Consider the following 20,295-nt stretch of genomic DNA (forward strand, 5'->3'; position numbering starts at 1 on the left):
CCGCCACCCCGTGCCCTCCTTGCACACTTGCTCACAGGCCTGTGGGGGGCAGGGAATGAAGAACCCAAGGCAGCTTGCAGGGTGCCCACTGCCAGCCGAGGCGGGACCTGCAGGCCAGGCTCCCCTGGGGCTGTTGTCCGGCTCAGAGCACCTGCCACTGTGGCTGCCTGGACCAGCGCACAGTCGCTCTTGCCCTCTGATGGCAGCTCCGTCGCTCCCCAGGTTGGGTTCCCTCCCGGCGTGGTGAACATCGTGCCAGGCTTTGGGCCCACCGTGGGCGCGGCAATCTCTTCTCACCCTCAGATCAACAAGATCGCCTTCACCGGCTCCACAGAGGTAATGGTGCCCTGCCCCCCACTCCCACCCCCGGGCCGCTGGCAGGGGACAGCTGTGACGTCACCGAGACCGAGCACTGCCCGGGGAGAGGCGTTGTTGTCTTCTATACTGGACTACATTTTAGTTAGGATAACAAAAAGCCCAGCCTCCTCTTCTAGAATAAATAAGTGTCGGGCAGAACTCTGCGAGAGGAGAGGAAACAGAGCCAGTGGGAAGCAGCTCAGAGCAAGGCGGGGGCGTGACCACAGGCGGGGCGGAAGCCAGGTGTGCAGCCGCCGCTCCCAGGGCTTTCCTTCAGATGGGAAACGCACCTGCGCATCCACGCACAGGCAGCCCGAGCGGTGGGGCAGCGGGCAGCACGCAGAGGGGATGTGTGGACACCTGGCGGGCTTTGTCTCAGCCAGCGTCACCAGGGAAGGGCCGGTTCACATGACACCAGACCCTCGCCGGTCTCTCCGAGTGGCCGAAGCAGCCATCGTGCTGCAGAGAAGTGGGGGAGAGGGGCGTTCACCTACACAGACCCCTGGGTAGAGAGCGGTTTGGACAGCACACTCCCAAATGCAAAGCTCCACCCCAAAGCTCCCTTCAGAGAAACTGCCACGCTTAGAGAATTCTCCTCCTGAGCATCCAAGGACACATTTCCAAATATGAGCGTGCTTCCAAGTTCCTGGAAAGTGCAATTAAAGGGCCAAGCTTATTGGGGTGCAAAAAGTTTTTGGAAATCAATGTATAGTGGTTTTTTTCATAATATGAGTTTTCCATGGAAAATTGCACTAAATTAAATGTATACTTTATTATTTTTCTTTTAATAGGCAGAGTGGACAGTGAAAGAGAGAGAGTCAGAGAGAAAGGTCTTCCTTTTCCATTGGTTCACCCCACAATGGCCGCTGCAGCCGGTGTACCGCGCTGATCCAAAGCCAGGAGCCAGGTGCTTCTCCTGTTCTCCTATGGGGTGCAGGGCCCAAGCACTTGGGCCATCCTCCACTGCACTCCCGGGCTTGTATTTATGTGAGAGGCAGCAACAGAGAGAGAAAGGAGAGAGAGCGAGAGAGAGCACTCCCTTCTGCAGGCTCAGTGCCCGTGCTAGGTGCCCGGGGCCGGGTGGATGCCAGCCGAGGCTGGGCAGGCTCTCACGAGCAGGGAGGCTGGGGGCCCTGGTGCGGAATGCTTGCTGGTAGGAGCCCCGGGGACTCTGGCCCGTCTTCCACCCGCAGGTGGGAAAGCTGGTTAAGGAGGCTGCCTCCCGGAGCAACCTGAAGCGGGTGACGCTGGAGCTGGGGGGGAAGAACCCGTGCATCGTGTGTGCTGACGCAGACCGTGAGTGCTCCCCCTCCCCTTCGGGCACCCGCCAGTCTGCCCTGCCCCCTGCCTTGAACTTAGAGCCTACCTAGTAGACATGCATACACACACCCATGCAGTCATACACACACACGCGCACATTCACACAGACACGTGCACTCCATGGGCGGCCACAGGCGGACAGGTGGGGATCAAGCAGCTGGCCTCAACCCAGAGACAGAGCTGTGCTGGGAAAGGAGCGGGCTCAGCTGGCTGCAGAGGCCTGCCCGCGTGTGCCCCTCGGGATGAGTCCCCCTCCTGGCCGGAGTCCCCTGGCCGGGCGGGGGGTGGGGGATGGGGAGCCATGGAGCAAGGGAGGGGCAGCCGTGCCCACTCCCGGGCCTTCCTTACCCCCCTCCCAGCCCGGGCGGCAGGCTCTGAGGTTCCTTCCCTGGTGGTGCCAGGCCTGGCTAACCACAGCAGGAGGGTGCCGCCGACCCGGAAAGCACCCAGGGGTCTGGGTCCTGTCCGCCCGTCCCGCCTCTCTCCTGGGAAAGCAACCTGCCCAGCAGCTAGGGAGCCACCTGGCACGACACTACAGTAATGCTGTTCTTGGCTCCTGTGAAGAGAAGAGGGAAGAAAGGGCCACAGCAGGCATTCGATTCCACGCAGACAGGGTCAGCCAAAAAAACGTGTGACTTGCCAAGTGCGCTGAAACACCTTTGCCTCCCCCGCCTGTCCACCAGCGCCAGAAATAAATTCCTTTCCTGGAGAACAAAGCTTTCTACTCCACACGCAGATAAGACGGCAAATAGCCCTGAGAAAAATGAGCCGGACACAATTTCTCACTAAAGTGTAAATGATGAATGCCGGTCGCTTCCCCTGCAGCTGGCTCTCAGGGGCAGGGGTAAGAGACGTGCAGAGGAATCGCGCACACTTGCGGAAGCAACGCCGTCCTGGGTGTGGCCCACCGTGACCCGCACGGGGAGTCCCACACTTCACTCCCAAAGAGGCAGGCCTCCCGTTTCTTCCCCCTGGCCACGCCACGTGCCCCACCTGCCGCTCGGCTCACCCTCATGTCCTCCCAGGAGGCCGCCTGCAGCAGAGGCCCAGGACTCTCTCTCTGCCTGGGCCTTGGTTTTGCAGTAGTCGTGAAAACCCACCAGGGAGCCAGCCGTCTCTGCCTCCTCATGTTGGCGGTGCCAGGCCAGGTGAAAATCCGACCCGGCTGGCCTCCCAGGCACGGGATCAAGAGCCACATGCCACTCTGCCCCTGCCACTTGGGCGGCCTCCCCCGCTCCTGGCAGGGTGCAGGGAAGGAATGAGTTGTGTGGGAGGAGGGGCAGTGTCCAGTTGGCACCTGGCCTGGCCCCTGGGTGGGGGGTGCAGGGAGGGCCCCGCTGCCACTGCAGTTTCCACAGACTGCCCTGCCAGACAGCAGCGGCCTGGCTCTCCCAGCCACAGGCAGAGGCCCTGGGAGCCGCCCCTGTGGGCCTGGAACAGGTCGCCTCCCAGGGCCCAGAGCCACGGCCGGTCACGGGGGCCTTGCCTTTACCCTGTGCTCAGGAAAACGTAACCAAATGGGTGCTGGCGTCGCAAGTGGTGGCTTAAATCACCGTGCCACAGTGCTTGCCCTAAAACTGCATTTCCTAAGCCAGCAGTCGTGTGGGGGCCGGACAGCCGGGCCAGGGTTGAACATGAGGAGCCCGCAGTTGCAGTGGCGTCCCCCTACCACTATCCACTAAGCATATCCCGAGCTCCTACCCACTAAACACCCTGCAGCCCATTTTAGTGCCCGCTGAGCCGGTCAGATGCAGCCCTCACTGAGAACCAGGGCTTGTGTGTCATTTTTCCAGCCCTTTTCAGTCGTACGCAGTGTTACGTTTCGTCATAAAACCCTTCTTCCAGCTCTTGCCTCCTGTAAAAGTTATCACCAACTGGCCTGCATCAAAACTGAGTGGTTTATGGGATGGACCATTAGCTAGTCCTCCAGCCAAGGAGGAGGAGGGGGCCGGAGGGCAGGAGGAGAAGGGTCTGTAGCCAGGTGAGGTGACGCTGCTGCGACTCCCCGTGCTCACTGGCGTGCTGAGAAGTCCCCTAGGGACGACTCATCCAACCCTGAACTTGGTGGACCCCAAAACCCTTTCCCCCACCCTCTCTGTGTGGGAAATGCTGGGAACAAAATTAATTTCCGAAACGCAGCCACCCTGGGGCCTGTTTGCTGGCGTGGGCAATTAGGCGTGCAGCTGTGGCCAGCCCTGCCTTAACGACTTAATCGCTTCCTCCCGCCCCACCCGCTGCCCTCCGTCCGCTACAGTGGACTTGGCAGTGGAGTGTGCCCACCAGGGAGTGTTCTTCAACCAGGGCCAGTGCTGCACGGCCGCCTCCAGGGTGTTCGTGGAGGAGCAGGTCTACCCTGAGTTCGTCAAGCGCAGCGTGGAATACGCTAAGAAGCGGCCCGTGGGAGACCCTTTCGACGTCAAGACCGAACAGGGACCCCAGGTAACCCACACGCGTGTCTGAACCGCACAGGAGGTGCTGGGGCCTGGGGCCTGGGGCCTGGGGCAGGGCCTGGGCCTCGGGGGAGGGGCCGCTCCCAGGGCAGCATCTTCATCCTCTTGGGAGGTCGCTGCTCTGCTGAGCCACCCTGGCCCCCGTACACATGGGGCTGTCACCCTGGCCAAGGCTGGGGCAGCGCCTGGGGCCAGAGTGTTGGGCCCACATGCGAGTGAGAGGACAGAGGGACTGTCAGGAAGCAGAGAGCTCCGAGGCAGGGGGCTGGGGCAGCAGGGACATGTCTCTGGAGCCCTGGTTGGGAACGCCAGGGACAGGGTGTACATGATCATAACCACAAGGCCTGCTCGCCTCTTTAAAGGGCACATCCTGTATCGCTTTCTTACTGATCGTGAGCCGAAACAGATGGATAAATATTTAAAAGAGGGCAGCCTGACCATCCCATGCATTATTAAACCCAGCTCGGCAGCTGCCCGCTTCGCTGTCAGCCAAAGTCCCGTCCTAGGCCTGGAGTTTCAGATCACGGGTCGTGGCTTGCCCACGTGTGTCTGTTTCCCGCTGCACGGGTGGTGACACGTGTTTACACGGGGAGCCACGGCCCTGAGCTCCAACTGGGCTCTGGGACCTTCTGAAAGTCTCCATTTCCCACCCTGCCTCGGTTTCTCACCTGGGAAATGGGAGTAGCAGAGGAACAGTATGAGAATTGATGATACCTAGGAAGCACTTCTTTTACTCTTTAAGATTTATTTATTTGAAAGTCAGAGTTACAGAGAGAGAGAGAGAGAGAGAATTTCCATCCACTGGTTCACTCCCCAAGTGGCCACAACGTCCAAGACAGAGCCAGACCGAAGCCAGGAGCCAGAGCTTCATCTGGGACTCCCACATGTGTGCAGGGGCCCAAGGACTTGGGCCATCTTCTGCTGCTTTTCCCAGGCAGGGAGCTGGGTTGGAAGTGGAGGAGCCGGGACACGAACCAGAACCCAATACAGGATGACAGCGTCACGGCCGGTGGCTTTAACCGCTGTGCCACAAGGCCGGCCCCTCCACTTTTGAAGTGGCCAAGCACTCAGAGACAGGCTTTCCCATCCAGAGGGCAGGAACGTCTGTACTTGTCATCAGGCTGTGGCCGTGTGCGTCAGTGTTGGTTCACGGCCCTGTAAGGAGACGAGAGATCCCACGTGGAGGAGGGGTGCGCCTCTGGCCACAGTGCTCTCCCTCCGCAGCCCTGCAGCTCAGATGCCACGTGACCCTGGAAGGAAAAGCAGCTTCACCTGTGGCCCACACCCCTCATCCCCAGTCACGGCCTGCTCAGCCGCAGTCCCAAACCCAGCACCGGGGACCGAGGTTGTCAGCGGCTTCGAGTCGGGTTCAGATCTGAATGCACAAACATGACCACGAGACATTATCAAATCCACAATGCTTTTATTTTTTAAAGCTGTATTTATTTGAAAGGCAGGACAGAGAGAGAGAGTCTTCCATCTGCTGGTTCACTCCCCCAAAGGCTGCCACACCCAGGGCTGGGCCAGGCTGAAGCCAGGAACCCAGAACTCCATCCAGATCTCCCACGTGGGTGCAGGGGCCCAAGCACTTGGGCCATCCTCTGCTGCTTTCCCAGGAGCATTAGCGGGGGGCTGGGATGCAACTGGTGGCCCGTATTCCCCAGTCTCTGCCCCAAGCTCCAGGCTTGACTTGTGAAGCCAGATTCACAAAGCTCTTCCGGGAGCGGGGGCCCAGCCCAAGGCTGTGGATTGCTTCCGGGCCATTTTGCGGCTGCCCCAGGCGCTCCGAAGCTGCCTAACCTCAGGGTATTGTCTCAGGAAGCTGCTGGATTCTTCCCTCCCGAAGGGCTTTTTTTCTCTGTTAATAAGATTTTACTCTGAGGCCTTACAGCTGTCTAAATAGTTCCGTCTTTCCCGGGGCCGTGAGACAGCTCCCTGACCTAGATCCAAGTCCACGGCCGGTGAGCTGCTCGCTGGAATCCTCCAGAATCCTCCAGGTTTCCTTGGCAGCTGAGCCACCTGGCTGGGGCAGCACACGGCAGCGTCCTGGCGGGGCACGCCGAGCTAGAGCCTGTCCCCTGGGCTGGAGTTGCGGCCTGGCGGGTTCTTCTGTTCATACCTCAAGGAGCATAGTTAGATTTAAACTGTGTGCCCATAGAGGCGCACCAGGGAGAGCTGGGTCTGGGGGCAAAGTGGGCTTGAAGGTTGAGGATGAGCAGAGAGGCTAGAACCTTTTTTTCTTAAAGATTTATTTGTTTATTTGAAAGGCAGAGTTAGGGGGAGAAGAAAAGACAGGGAAAGAGAGATTCCATCTGCTGGTACATTCCCCAGATAGCCGCAACAGCGGGAACCAGGAGCCGGGAGCTTCAGCTGGGTCCCCCCTGTGGGTGGCAGGAGCCCAGGCACGTAGGTCATCTTCAGCTGCTTTTCTCACACACATTAGCAGGGAGCCGGGTCGGAAGTGGAGCAGCTGAGACTGGAGCCAGCGCCCATATGAGATGCCAGCACTATGGGCTGGGCTTTACCCACTGTGCTTTGTAAAGCTCCCTTGTAGAATTTTGCTGGATGAAGCCTCTAGAATTTAAATTCACTTCCTCCGATAAGCACGTGGGAGTGTGCAGTCCCACACAGAGCTACGGAAAATCCAAAGCTAAGAGTCCCCAAAGTGGGTTTGCTGTCTGGAAACACATTTGTCATTTCTAGAAGCATTGCCAAGTATCTTCCACAGAAAATGAATCTGCTTATGTTCCTGCCAGCAGCACAGGAACCTGTCTCTCTCTCTAGCCTTCCCAGCGGAGTTCAGATCTGTGCCCATCTGAGAGTTAAACATGGGGCCTCTTGTGGTTTTAATGTTCATGATTTAACAGTGCATCAGGTGCAACTTCGTATCTGATTTTGAAAGCCACTGTGTTATCAAATGTGCCTTTGCCTTGCATATTTTTCTATGCTCAATTTTTTAAAAAAGATTTATTTGAAAATCAGAGTTATGGAGAGAGACTGAGAGTGAGAGAGAGAGAGTTCTTCCACTTGCTGGTTCACTCTCCAGATGGCCACAACTGTTGGGATTGGGCCAGGCTGAAATTGGGAGCGAGCCAGGGGCTTCTTCCAGGTCTCCCACACGAGGTGCAAGGACCCAAGCACTTGGGCCATCTTCTGCTGCTTTTCCCAGGCCATAGCAGGGAGCTGGATTGGAAGTGGAGCATGCAGGACATACAGCGGTGCCCCTATGGGAGGCTGGCATTTCGGTCAGTGGCTTTACCTGCTATGCTACTAAACACCAGCCCCTCCACACAGTGAGAAATGAGTAATGACAGACTACAGTACGATTTCCGGCATCACCTTGCTTGTGCTTTGGGACCATGATTAAGTAAACTGAGGGCTGCTTGAACCAAGCCCTGCATACTGGCACAGTGATGTGATAACTGGGATGTGGTTCCCGACCAACTGAAGAACAGGCAGCGATACAGCGTGGGAGCACTGGATGGAGGGACGGGTTGTGTCCCGGGCAGGGTGAAGCAGGATGGCAGGACAGTCCCTCCCCCGCTTCAAAGAAGTGCCTAATGCAAACCTTATGTATTTATTTCTGGAATTTTCCACTTCATATTTTCAGACCAGGGTTGACCTCAGATAACTGAAACTTTGGAAGATAAAAGCTCAGACAAGGAGGGAACCCCTGGATTTTTACTCAGTAAATCTGAGCAGGGTGTGAAGAACTGGGCCGCAGAGAATGGGACCCCATCATGTCTGCTGCTCCCAGGGACTGGCTTCCAGGGTGGGGGGGGAGTCCAGCAGGTTCGTTAACCCCAGGCTGCGTGAGGTTGAGAGAGGGCTGTGCCCACTGCTCCTCTGCTCGATGCAGAGCCAGATCCGGGCACCAGAGGAAGAGCAGCTGACCTGGCACCTTGCTACACGAGTTAGGACTTGGCAAGGACACGGGGATAGTGGCACGGCTGGTGGTGTCGCAGGCGCGGCACAGCCCAGGACGGCAGCCCCCGGCCGGAGCGAAGCCGCTGTACTTGGTTTGTGTCTTGCAGATTGACCAGAAGCAGTTCAACAAAATCCTCGAGCTGATCGAGAGTGGGAAGCAGGAAGGGGCCAAGCTGGAGTGCGGGGGCTCGGCCGTGGAAGACAGGGGGCTCTTCATCACGCCCACCGTCTTCTCGGAGGTGACCGACAGCATGCGCATTGCCAAAGAGGAGGTACGTGGTGGCTACGGCCAAAGCTCCGGCCCAGGCTGGGGCCTCGGCTCCGCTTGCAGGGCTGGGCCTCCTCTGGGGCCAGCGGGCCTAGAACCCTGTGCGGGTCTGCGCCTCTCTTCCCGTGTGACCTGCCCCTCCCCTCGGGGCCCTCTCGTCTCCAGCAACCCCAGGGATTACGTAGCGACAGGGAGTTCGTTGCAGCCCTCGGTTCCCACTCTGCTCCTGGTCTCTCTGTCCCTGCGTGGGTCACATGACTGGATTCTCTACCAGGCGTTGAGCCATGGACTCAGCTTGATCCACAGCCATGGATTCACTGCCTGGCGTGCCCCAGAGTGAACCTAAGCAGCACGTGTCCATCATTTAAGGGCAGGTCCAGCTAGTATCTCCTCCGTGTGCCCAGCAAGGGCGTCCTTGGAAGTGGAAATGAAGGAGACCCCATAGGAGTGCAGGTCTACGCACACCTTCTGGTCCCACAGTCCGGCCCAGGAGGAGGCTGCTTCCCACACGGAACTTGGAAGCTGGGTGCCTGATGCTGAGGGCCTCCTGGTGGGGGCGTCTGACCACTGTCTCATTGGGGCGGGATGGGTTACGACTGTACTCTCTAGGGCGCGACCAGAGCTTCCACCATCCCCGGGAAGGGAAGCCGAGGGGCGCCGGTGGTCCTGCTGGGTTCTGGTGGTGCCCAGCCCAAGGGCATCAGCCACGGGCTCCCTGCAGGCTGCCTGCAGAGGTTCCACGGTTGTGCTGTGCCTTTGCGTCGCTGTTGACCGTGTGAACGCTGTCTCCTCCTCCCCGCCGGGGGTTCCTACACACTGCAGGGCGTGTTCGTTGCTTGGTAGAGAACAAAGCACAGTCCTACAGCCCTGCCTGCAAACACCCTCAAGGTTACTCCCCCAAAAGTTCCCCGAGGTTTTGTCCTCTGTGTAGCCCGGAGTGCACGGGTCACCCCGAAGCTCCCGAGCTGGGGCTCCCTGGTGACAGTGAGACCCCCTGAGTGCAGCAGTGCCCGTGGTCGGGGTGGGTTTTTGTTGTCTCATTTCAATGCTTCAGACCTCAGAAGGGCGCTACTGGCTGGGTCTACAGCCATCGCTACACCGTGTGCGCTCCGGCCGTGCGAAAACGGCTGAGACGGAAGGAGACGCCTCTCAGGGCGTCCATGTCCGTGCCAGCTTGCCTCTCACTGCCACTCCTGCAATTAATCCTAGATTTTCGGACCGGTGCAGCCGATACTGAAGTTCAAAAACCTTGAAGAAGTGATCAAAAGGGCCAACAGTACTGACTACGGGCTCACAGCAGCCGTGTTCACAAAAAACCTGGACAAAGCCCTGAAGCTGGCCTCGGCGCTGGAGTCTGGCACCGTCTGGTGAGTGGTGTGCGTGCGTGCATGTGTGCAGGTGTCATGCATGTGTGTGTATGTGGAGGGTGTGTGTGCGTTCGGGTGCATGTGTGTGTGTGCAGGTGTGTGTATGCGTTCATGTGTTGGGCTCTCCCCAGCCTCTTGCCTTCCACTAACTGGAAGCTTGCCATCACGTGTCTCGAGCCAGCACACTCTGTTCTGATGGGTCCTCACAACCCCTCCTGGAGTTCATGCAGCTCCGGTATCAGGCGCCCCAATTCACGGAGCAGGAAGTGGACGCTGTGGGACTTGCTGGGTCACACAGCTAGGACAGCTGTCCCTCGGTATCCACACAAGTTGGGGTCCGCACGGTTGCTCAAGTCCTCTAAATGAAATAAAAGTAGCATTTGTACAGGACCTACACACATCCTCCCAAACACTTTTAAAATGATTTATTTATTTGAAAGGCAGAGGTACAGAGAGAAGGGGAGAGAGAGATAAAGATCTTCCATCAGCTGGTTCAGTCCCCAAATGGCCCCAGTGGCTGGGGCTGGGCCAGGCCAAAGGCAGGAGCCAGGAGCTTCTTCCAGGTCTCCCACTTGGCTCATCTTCTGCTGCTTTCCCAGGCCATTAGCAGGAAGCTGGATTGAGTACAGCAACTTTACCTCAAACCAGCCACATGGGATGTAGCGTCCCAGGCGGCAGCTTTACCCGCTGTGCCACAACACCAGCTCCCTCCCAAACACCTTGAATCGCTTCTGACAGCTACAATACCTGACACAGTGCAGTGGCACGTGAATGGTTGGTAGACTGCATTGTTAGGGAGTAAGGACAAGAGGAAGTCTGTCCATGTTCAGTACCGACGCAATCTGAGCCGTGGTTGATAGAATCTGAGGATGTGGAGCCCACAGGCACGGGGGCCAAGTGCACACAGCCGTGGGGGCCCCGGTGCCGAGTCTGGGCTCTGTGCAGCCCTGTCTCCCCAACTAAATCTGTGGTTGTGACTAGATGCTGTGCGAATCCCGGCCTCTCCTGTAATTCTGCAGGTCGTGTATTGTTATCCCCATTCTAAAGATGAGTGAACTGAGGTTCACATAGGCTGAGTAACACATCCAGAATCACACAGCCGGGAACAGGAGGACTTTGAGGTCATTTCCTCTTTTTTTTTCCTGTCTTCTCATCCCATTCCTGTCCCAATGAAACTCTGAATTTAAATATTCATATCTTATTTTATAAAAGATTTATTTATTTATTTGAGAGGCAGAGTTACAGAGAGAGAGAGAGGGAGAAAGGTTCACTCCCCAATGGCTGCAATGGCCGGAGCTGGGCTAATCTGAAGCCAGGAGCCACGAACTTCTTCTGGGTCTCCCATGTGGGTGCAGGGGCCCGAGCACTGGGGCCATCTTCCACTGCCTCCCCAGGCCACAGCAGAGAGCTGGATATGAAGAGGAGCAGCCAGGACATGAACCAGCACCCATATGGGATGTCGGCGCCGCAAGCAGAGGCCTAGCCCACTATGCCACAGCACCAGCCCAATATTCACATTTTGGTTTCTGATGGGAAGAGAGCACACTGTGTTTGGCTCACTGAATCTTTGATCAACAGCCTTGCTATTAAAAAAAAAAAAAAGGATTTATTTATTTGAAAGAGTTACAGAGAGAGAGGGAGAAACACACACACACACACACACACACAGATCTTCCATTCTCTGGTTTCCTCCCCAAGTGGCTGCAATGGCCAGGGTTGGGCCAGGCCAAAGCCAGGAGCCAGGAGCTTCATCCAGGTCTCCCACAGGGTGCAGGGGCCCAAGTACCTGGGCCATCTTCTGCTGCTTTCCCTGGCGCATTAGCATGGAGCTGGATCAGAAGTGGAACAGCTGGGCCACAAACCGGCACCCATATGGGATGCCAGTGACGCAGGCGGCAGCTTTACCTGCTACGCCACAGCGCCGGCCCACAAGGCCCTGCTTTAGGCAACACTCCACATCACATGCTGCTGCTGGGAGGCCAGAGATGTGGTTGGTTCTTCCCCAGGTAACTTGGAGCATCTTTGCGTTCTCTCTCTAGGATCAACTGCTACAACGCCCTCTACGCGCAGGCTCCGTTTGGCGGCTTTAAGATGTCGGGAAATGGCCGAGAACTGTGAGTGTTCCCTCCGCCCAAGCCTGCTGTATTTGCAACAGGGGGGTGGGCACAGCATGAAGGCCGTGGACCCTTCTTTTGGGGGGCCCCAGCTGCCACTGAGCACGGTGGCTTTTGCCAGCTGTGGGTTGGCATTGTTCTCACCAATCCCCACCCTTGGCAGGGAGGAATGGCTCTGACCCATGGCAGACTCCAAGCCTCTTCTTAGCCCTGGGGACTCACCCTGGGTCCCCCAGGTTCCTTCTTGGTGCCCGCTCTGGCCAGCCTCTTGCTGGGCCTCCCTGGCCCCATCAGCATGGTCATCAGCCCTCCGTATTTCTTGTCTGTCTTGCTTGCTGGGAGCATGAGCTCCATGGGTTTGAAATACGGGCTGGGCTTCCCATGCCTGGCCCAGCCGCAGGTGGTGTTTCAATGGGGGAGACGCCGTGGTTTGCAGCTGCAGGCTGTTTTCTCTCCCTGCGTCTTTCTTGGTGGGGTGCAGGGTTTTATTAGCCTTCGTGGACAAACATCTTGTAGGACCGATGTCCTGAGAAACCATCCCTGACAGCACGTGGGGACGTCTCTACTGGCTGGAGTGTTTATTGCTGTTTCAATAGCCCGTGTGATTTACATACACATGCTTTACCCCATACGTAGTGTGGTAAGTCTTACAGTGGGAAGGGACTCATGCGTCCCCCCAGCTCAGACCCTGGTGGCGCCTTTGTACGGCTCCCCTGTGAGTTTTTTTTTTTTGTTTTTTTTTTTTTTTGTTTTTTTTTTTTTTTTTTTTGACAGGCAGAGTGGACAGTGAGAGAGAGAGACAGAGAGAAAGGTCTTCCTTTGCCGTTGGTTCACCCTCCAATGGCTGCCGCGGCCGGCGCGCTGTGGCCGGCGCATCGCGCTGATCCAAAGACAGGAGCCAGGTGCTTCTCCTGGTCTCCCATGGGGTGCAGGGCCCAAGTTCTTGGGCCATCCTCCACTGCACTCCCTGGCCACAGCAGAGAGCTGGCCTGGAAGAGGGGCAACCGGGACAGAATCCGGCACCCCGACCCAGACTAGAACCCGGTGTGCCAGCGCCACTAGGCGGAGGATTAGCCTAGTGAGCCGAAGCGCCGGCCCCCTGTGAGGTTTTAAGATGTCACGGAGGACGGGGCAGGCTTCCATCCCGGGACAAAGCACGGGATTCAGTCCACAGCTGACTCCAGTACCCTAGGAGGCCTGGGTGCTCTCTCCCTGCGGGTTCCCTGTCAGGGAATGTCTGTAAATTCTTGGCCACAAAGACTCTCTGCAGAAAACATAGGGCCTCCCCTGGTGGCTTGGTTGGGTTTGTGCTCCCTGAGCCCCTGCCTCATTGCCCTGTCCACCTGCGTGCCCACAGCGACAGGAGGCCCTGGCTGCAGCCCCTGGGTGCCTGCCCTGCGCGCTCTGCCTCGCTGCCCCCGCATGTCCCTTCACGCCTCCCACCGCACTCCACGAGATGAGTACAGCTGATCTCGGATGCAGCAGTGGCCCAGGGAGCCAGTGAGTGACAGAGTCCAGAATGAAGGCTGGCAGCTGGGCTCTGGGACCCACCGCAGCACGGCGCCTTTGTGGACAGGGGTCACCTTGTAGACCACCTGGAAGGAAGCCACCAGGGCGTACACGGTCATTTGTCAGCTCTGATCTGCTGCCGGCAGCCGGCAGGCCACAGGGTCTGGGGACCCCAGCCCCGACTCCGACCTCCTGCCAGAGGTCACACACAGCCTTGCTTTGTAGCACAGACTCCAGGTCCCAAAACAGTTGTCCTTGAGTAGTGTAGAAGGTTCTGGAACGCGTGTGCGGCCTGCCTGTGTCCAGGCTTGTGCGGGCTCCCACGCTGTCTCACCATGTCCTTTCTTGGTCTCCACCTCCCTGCCCACTGCCCTGGGAGCCCCAGCTCCTTAGTACCCCCTGGCCCGCCACAGAGCAGGGCCCAGGAGCACCTGCGGCATTCAGTGAGCACAGTGTGGGGTGCTTCCTGCCTGTTCTTTGGACCCTCATCATACACTCGAAACTAGTGCTAAGATAACTCACAAGGAGCCTGCAGACGGCAGCTTCCCTCCTCACTTGGGTCTAATTAATGTCTTCATGTGGCAAGAATTCCCCCTTCCCACGCCGGAGCACGGGGCGGTGAACACGGTTTCCCCATCGTCGGCCTCCTGGGCTGGGCTGGGCTGGGCTGGCTGCTGGCCGCCCACCCAGGGGCCGCTGCAGGATCTGTTTCTGTGTGGGGCTGGGGCTTGCAACTTAGCTTCCTCCTGGGCGCTTTTCTTCTTCGGTCTTTGTTTTGCTTTGCAACAGAAGTAGCACAGCAACCCAGAAGCCCACCCGGCAGACGGGTGGGAAGGCACGGCCTCTCTCGCTGACCCACAGTCCCACCATAAACACCCTCCGCCGTTCGTTTTGCTCATCCGTTCACGCATTCCCTTGGCAAGCATTTTCGGGGCATCTTTGAGGGTTTAGGCGTGACACCAGGCTCTTCTCGCCAGCACAGCCACCAGCCCCTGGCCCGTCCTGGCGTTCCCAGGAGCACCGAGGTGGATGAGATCGGCTGAGGAACCAGTTAGGAGACACCACATTGGGCTGAAACATCCCTGCAAGAACTTGAACCAGGGCAGCGCCTGGGGGATTAGGAAGAATGGGGGGGGGGTCCCTGTGGTTCCCGCAGGGGCGATCTCGCTGCCGGTCCAGCAGGATTTCGCCACTGTGCTTGCTTTCCTGTACGAAGTTGCTAAACCATCAGCGGCTGTGAACTTTTGCAATGCAGCATTACATGCACGGGCACTTGGCATTTCTTTTTTCTGCACACGGACTATTTATGCCTTTTGTTGACTTTTGCATTTGGTCATTTGTGTTTTCCTTATTTGTTTGTAAGCGCTGTTTGCATATTAAGGAAAACAGCACTCGGGTTCTCACACATGGCTGGAATTTTTTTTTTTTTTTTGACATGCAGAGTTAGACAGTGAGAGAGAGAGAGACAGAGAGAAAGGTCTTCCTTCCGCTGGTTCACCCCCCAAATGGCTGCCACAGCCGGCATACCGCGCTGATCCAAAGCCAGGAGCCAGGTGCCTCCTCCTGGTCTCCCATGGGGTGCAGGGCCCAAGCACTTGGGCCATCCTCCACTGCCTTCCCAGGCCACAGCAGAGAGCTGTCCTGGAAGAGGAGCAACTGGGATAGAACCAGCGCCCCAACTGGGACTAGAACCCGGGGTGGCACCGGCCGGGAAATGTTATTTGTTTTTAGTTTGTCATTTATCCCCTGAATGTCTTAAACAGAGTACCTGCCCTGCAAATGTTGAATTTAACATATTTATGGCTTTTATGTTATGTGTTACATTTAGGAAATATTACGAAATAAGGCACTCATTCTCACGGGTTGTTTTAGAAAACTAGAACTACTTGTTTTAGAAAATTGCCGACAAACCTCCGTGGCATTTCATGATTAAATGACAGCGTTATCTTCCTCATTCACTGTTAGCTGTCACAGGGTGGGAACCGGCTCTGCTTGTCACAGCCACCAGGGGGTGACAGTGTTCCCACTTCACTAGTGCTAAACCAAGGCTCGGGTAGGCACGACCTTCGGAGCGCCCAGTGGGGGGCGCTGCAGGGCCACTCAGAGCGTGTTTGCTTTCTATTGCTGCTGCAAGGGCACCTCAAAATCAGTGGCTGGCACAGCAGGTTATCACGGGGTGCAGCTGTGACGGGGTCTCGCAGAGCCAAGGTCAAGGCCCGTTCCCTGGGGAGTCTCCCTGCCTTTCCCGGCCCTGGAGGCCCCAGGGCTCCTCGCTGCTGCCTGCCTGCCCTGGCACCTGCTCCGAGCCCGGCCGCAGCCTCCTCCGGGGGCTCTCATTCCCCTCTGACCCCCTTCTGCTGCGGCCCCTCCCACTTGTTTTTTTTGAAGGTTGATCACTTGTGTTTTTCAAAATTTACTTATTTATGTAATTTGAAAGGGAGAAGGGGGTAAAGAGAGAGGAAGAGAGAGAGAGGAGAGAGAGGAGAATCCTCCATGCACCCGTTCACTCCACAAACGGCCGCAAGAGCCAGAGCTGAGCCAGGCTAAAGCTGGGAGCTGGGACCTCAGTCCCTGTCTCCCACGCGGTGGCAGGGACACAGCCACCTGACTGACCGTCTGCTGCCTCCCAGGGTGCATGTCAGCAGGAAGCTGGAATTGGGAGTGGAGCTGGGACTGGAACCCAGGACTCCGATGTGGGACGCAGGGGCTCCACCCCCTTCCACTTCTGAGGACCCCGACGATGACCCTGGGCCCACCCAGAAGATCCAGGGCCATCACCCCATGTTTGAGATTGATCAGAAACTTGAATTCCACCTGCAGCATTAATTCTCCTTTGCCATTAACCTAACCTACTCACAGGTTCAGGGCAGGAGGACTCGGACCCCCGGGGGAGGGGCTGCTTATTCTGTCCACCACAGGGGTCCGGGCGAGGCCTGAGAACCTGCATTGCCAGCAAGTTGGAAGAGGAAGCTGAGGCTGCTGGTCTGAGGCCCGACTCTGAGAACCGGGGGACCAGGGGCCCTGAGGCCCAGTGCACAGCCTCGGCCTCAACCTCCCTCTGTCCTTCGAAGCGGCTCCAAACTGCCATCCTGAAGCCGTCAGAGCCGTGTAACTTCCGCTGCCTGCGCCGCCCCTGCACCCACGCAGGCTCTTGCCCCCGCACCCCAGGGGGACTCACCTCTTTTGTAGCCCCTGTTATTCTGCAACGACAGCCCCTCAACCCCTCAGCCCTTGGAATATTTCAAAAGCGGCACCTGCACAGATATCAGCATTTCCACTTGCAGCCGGTGCCTGCAAGTGCGTCTGGCTGTGCACGCTTCTCTCGGGCAGTCACAGTCTGACCTTTGGGTAGACCCCAGCCACGGACAGAGTTAGCGAGCATTAGAAAGTTCCCTTGGGCACCGGTTCGAGTCCGGGCTGCTCCACTTCCGGTCCAGCTCCCTGCTGATGGCCTGGGAAGCAGTGGAGGATGGCTTGAGTGCTTGGGCCCCTGCACCCACATGGGAGACCCAGAAGAAGCTCCTGGCTCCTGGCTTGGGCCTGGCCCAGCCCTGACTGTCGGGGCCATCTGATAAATGTTTTTAATGAATGCACCCGAGAGGCACCGCGTGCTGGCGCCCTGCTTGAATTCTGTTCTTTTCTGTGCTCACAGAGGCGAATACGCTCTGGCCGAATACACAGAAGTGAAAACCGTGACCATCAAGCTGGACGACAAGAGCCCCTGAGGGCAGGTGGGCTCCTTCCTCACCCCTGGGACAGACGGACCTCGGCACCGCCGCCCTGCCCAGGACGTTTGCTTCTGGACGCGTCCATCCTGCTGGAGTTGAATGACTTTCACTTTCCCCTCGCGCGGGTGTCTCGCGGACCCAGCTGTGGCCAGGCCCACGTACTGCACGGGAAGCCGTAGCCCTGCCTGGGGAGGGGGCCGGGGAGCCATTTCCCCTTGAGACCCGGGCTGGGAGACACTGAAGACACTCAGGGCTCTGATCACAGGAAGTGGCCTTTGAAATGTCCAGGAGCTGCTCCAGACCAGGAGGGATTTGTTCTGCACGCAGAGCCCTGCACCTGTGGCCTCTGGGTGCCCTGCCCACAGAACAAGCCCCTCTCTCTGGGGAAAGGGTGGGACCGTTCCACGCATGGGAGAGGAGTAGCACTGTTAATTTAAAAAAAAGTGGGGATAGTTTTGCCCCCATATCCAATGCTGGGCGTCTCTGGAGAGGGTGGACCATGGGAGGGTAGCCAGGGCCTTGGGCATGCACAGTGCAGAGTCTGCAAACATGAACCCTGGGATTCAGCCGAAAGCCAGCGCCGCCTTTGGGATGGGACCAAGGCGGCAGCACACAGGGCTTGTAACACCCTTGTCATGGCGGCCCTGAAACCAGCACTTGCGTAGGCAGGAAGCATGGTTAGAGTCACCTCTGTCGCCAAGGACGCCGCAGCCCGTGGCAAGTCCTGGGACAACTAAGCCCCGCTTCCGGCGAATCCGAGCTGAGCTGGAACTTGCTTTTACAAATGGCACACGGACACCACGCTCCGTATTCGTGGTGGTTCCTGCTGAGCCTGCCCAGCTTGGCTCTGCCGATGTCCCGTTCCGCCCATCTGAGGTCGGTGAAGCGCAGGCAGCCGCTGTGTGCCTGCAGCTCTGCCTGTTCCAACCCCTGTTCTGATGGGAGCATCTGATGAGCTAACAGGCAGCCGCTGGGTGCCATGGAGGCCCTGGGTCTTCATCCGGGAGACTTGGTCGTGGAGTTTTTTTTTCCCTGGTGCAGCCCGGTGATCTGCAATTCCATGCCTGCACTTGGGAAGCTGAGAGCATTGCCATGTGGCTGCAAAACCACAACCAGCTTAAATTGTGCTGTCCCCATACACGAGTGGTCCTCTGGGAAAACAGTGCTTACGGCTGAGAATGCGCTGGAGGGGTCACAGCAGAATGAAGCCCACGTGGGACCAGCCACGTGGGCAGTCACCTGTGCACCCTCGTCCAAGGTCCGCGCTCGGAAACCCACCTCCTCTCCTTCAGTTAGCGCACACCATGTAGACGGCCAGCGACTTGCTAAACCAGGATTTGGCTTCATACACTGAATTTGCAGTATTTTATCACGTGACTAGAGACGCTAACCACGACAGTGAGACGTTGGAAGGTTCTCATTCTTTCCTTGTACAATAATGCCTTTACGATGAAACACTACATTATTTATAATTGCTATAGTTAATGTATCTTTTTATAGTTGTAAGTACACAGAGGTGGTATATTTAACCTTCTGTAAAATACTGTATTTAGCAATGGAAATCTATTTAGTGTTAGATTTCACTTCTTTTAAGGTTTACTCCTGTGGTATGGTCTAAAAATCTACTGGACTGGGAATTCTGATGCTAATTGCAGATTGTTCATCCAGGCAGCAGCAATAACATAAAATCAGATATCTGAGAAATGGTTTTTCATGTGACCAAACCCATTGTAATTCTGTGGTGGGCCTCTTTCTTTCTGAGACCTTCTGTACTAAATGGCTTATTAAAAAGAAAAAAAAAAAAGAAAAGAAAAGCAGTGTGGATGATTTTTTTGAATAAAATTACATTTGCTCCATGGGTCAGGCAGGCCCAGGGCTTTGTGTGGCCATGCGGGTTCACCGATGGCTCTGCCATCGCTGGCTAAGACTCATGGCGGCTGTCTGTCTTCGTCAAGAAGGGATGTTGATGTGGGCGTGGGATACTGAGAGGGCGCAGGTTGCCCAGGGCACAGGGACAACCCTGCATCCCCCAGGCCTGTGCACAGGTAGCTGTCATTTTAACTTGAGGGTGTAGGAATGGGGTCCAGGTTGTTTCTAAGGCCCGTGACCTCGGTGAGCTGACAGGTTGGGTCAGGAGTGTTCCTCGGACTTGACGGGGCTGGCCCACCTCCACCTGTGCACTTAGGTCAAGAGCCCAGATTGCTGTGGCCACGGTGGGGGGGGGGGAGCAGGACCCCTGTAAGAAACCTCCCCAGGGTGGCTCGTATCAGAGCACCCTTAGGCCCGTGTTGGTGTGTATGTGTTTTAATGTATTTAGGAACAGTCCCGTCTTGATCCGGAAGTGGGCAGAAAATCATAGGAAAAGGGGATTTGGCCGGCGCCGCGGCTCACTAGGCTAATCCTCCGCCTTGCGGCGCTGGCACACCGGGTTCTAGTCCCGGTCGGGGCGCCGGATTCTGTCCCGGTTGCCCCTCTTCCAGGCCAGCTCTCTGCTGTGGCCAGGGAGTGCAGTGGAGGATGGCCCAAGTGCTTGGGCCCTGCACCCCATGGGAGACCAGGAGAAGCACCTGGCTCCTGCCTTCGGATCAGTGCACCAGCCGCAGCAGCCATTGGAGGGTGAACCAACGGCAAAAGAAGACCTTTCTCTTTCTCTGTCTCTCTCACTGTCCACTCTGCCTGTCAAAAAAAAAAAAAAAAAAGAAGAAGAAAAGGGGATTTTCACTTGGTTTTCCTGAGCAGGACTCCCTGAAAGGACCCCTTCCAGGAACACCACATAGGTGGTGATGTGTGTGTGTGTGTGTGTGTGGTATTGTGAGTGTAGGTGTGGTATGTGTGTATGTGTTGTACATGGGAGATGTGTGTGTGTTGTGTGGTGTGTGGTATTTGTGTGTGATACATGGTATGTATGTTATGGGGGGCATGGAGGGTGTGGTATTGTGTGTGGGGGTATGGAGGGTGTGTGGTATTGTGTGTGATACATGATGTGTGGTGTGTATGTGGGAGGGTGTGGTATGTGTATATGTGTTGTGCATGGGAGATGTGTGTGTGTGTTGTGTGGGGTGGGGGTTTTGAGGTGTGAGATTTGTGTGATATATGGTGTGTGTGATACATGGTGGGGGTGTGGTATTGTGTGTGTGATATATAGTGTGTGTGTGTTGTGGGAGTATGGTATTTGTGTGTGATGTGTGTGATGCGTGTGCGGGAGGGTGTGGTATGTGTGGGTAGTGTGCCATGTGGTGTGTGTGGTATTGGGGG

General features: G+C 57.0%; 1 protein-coding gene across 1 annotated transcript in view; it reads left to right on the plus strand.

The window, feature by feature from the left end:
• ALDH1A3 (aldehyde dehydrogenase 1 family member A3) overlaps positions 1-18,854 on the plus strand; it is a 33,544-nt gene extending 14,690 nt beyond the window's left edge. Inside the window, exons 7-13 of the mRNA XM_051822933.3 lie at positions 223-336; positions 1,551-1,653; positions 3,932-4,116; positions 8,162-8,326; positions 9,532-9,689; positions 11,729-11,803; positions 16,965-18,854. Of these exons, the coding sequence (XP_051678893.1) occupies positions 223-336; positions 1,551-1,653; positions 3,932-4,116; positions 8,162-8,326; positions 9,532-9,689; positions 11,729-11,803; positions 16,965-17,037 (873 nt within the window). The 3' untranslated portion in view covers positions 17,038-18,854. The remainder of the gene's footprint in view (positions 1-222; positions 337-1,550; positions 1,654-3,931; positions 4,117-8,161; positions 8,327-9,531; positions 9,690-11,728; positions 11,804-16,964) is intronic.
• Positions 18,855-20,295: the final 1,441 nt, after the last annotated feature.

This window comes from Oryctolagus cuniculus, chromosome 12, assembly GCF_051225735.1.
Source record: "Oryctolagus cuniculus isolate XC-2025 breed Fujian yellow rabbit chromosome 12, ASM5122573v1, whole genome shotgun sequence".
NCBI classification, from domain to species: domain Eukaryota; kingdom Metazoa; phylum Chordata; class Mammalia; order Lagomorpha; family Leporidae; genus Oryctolagus; species Oryctolagus cuniculus.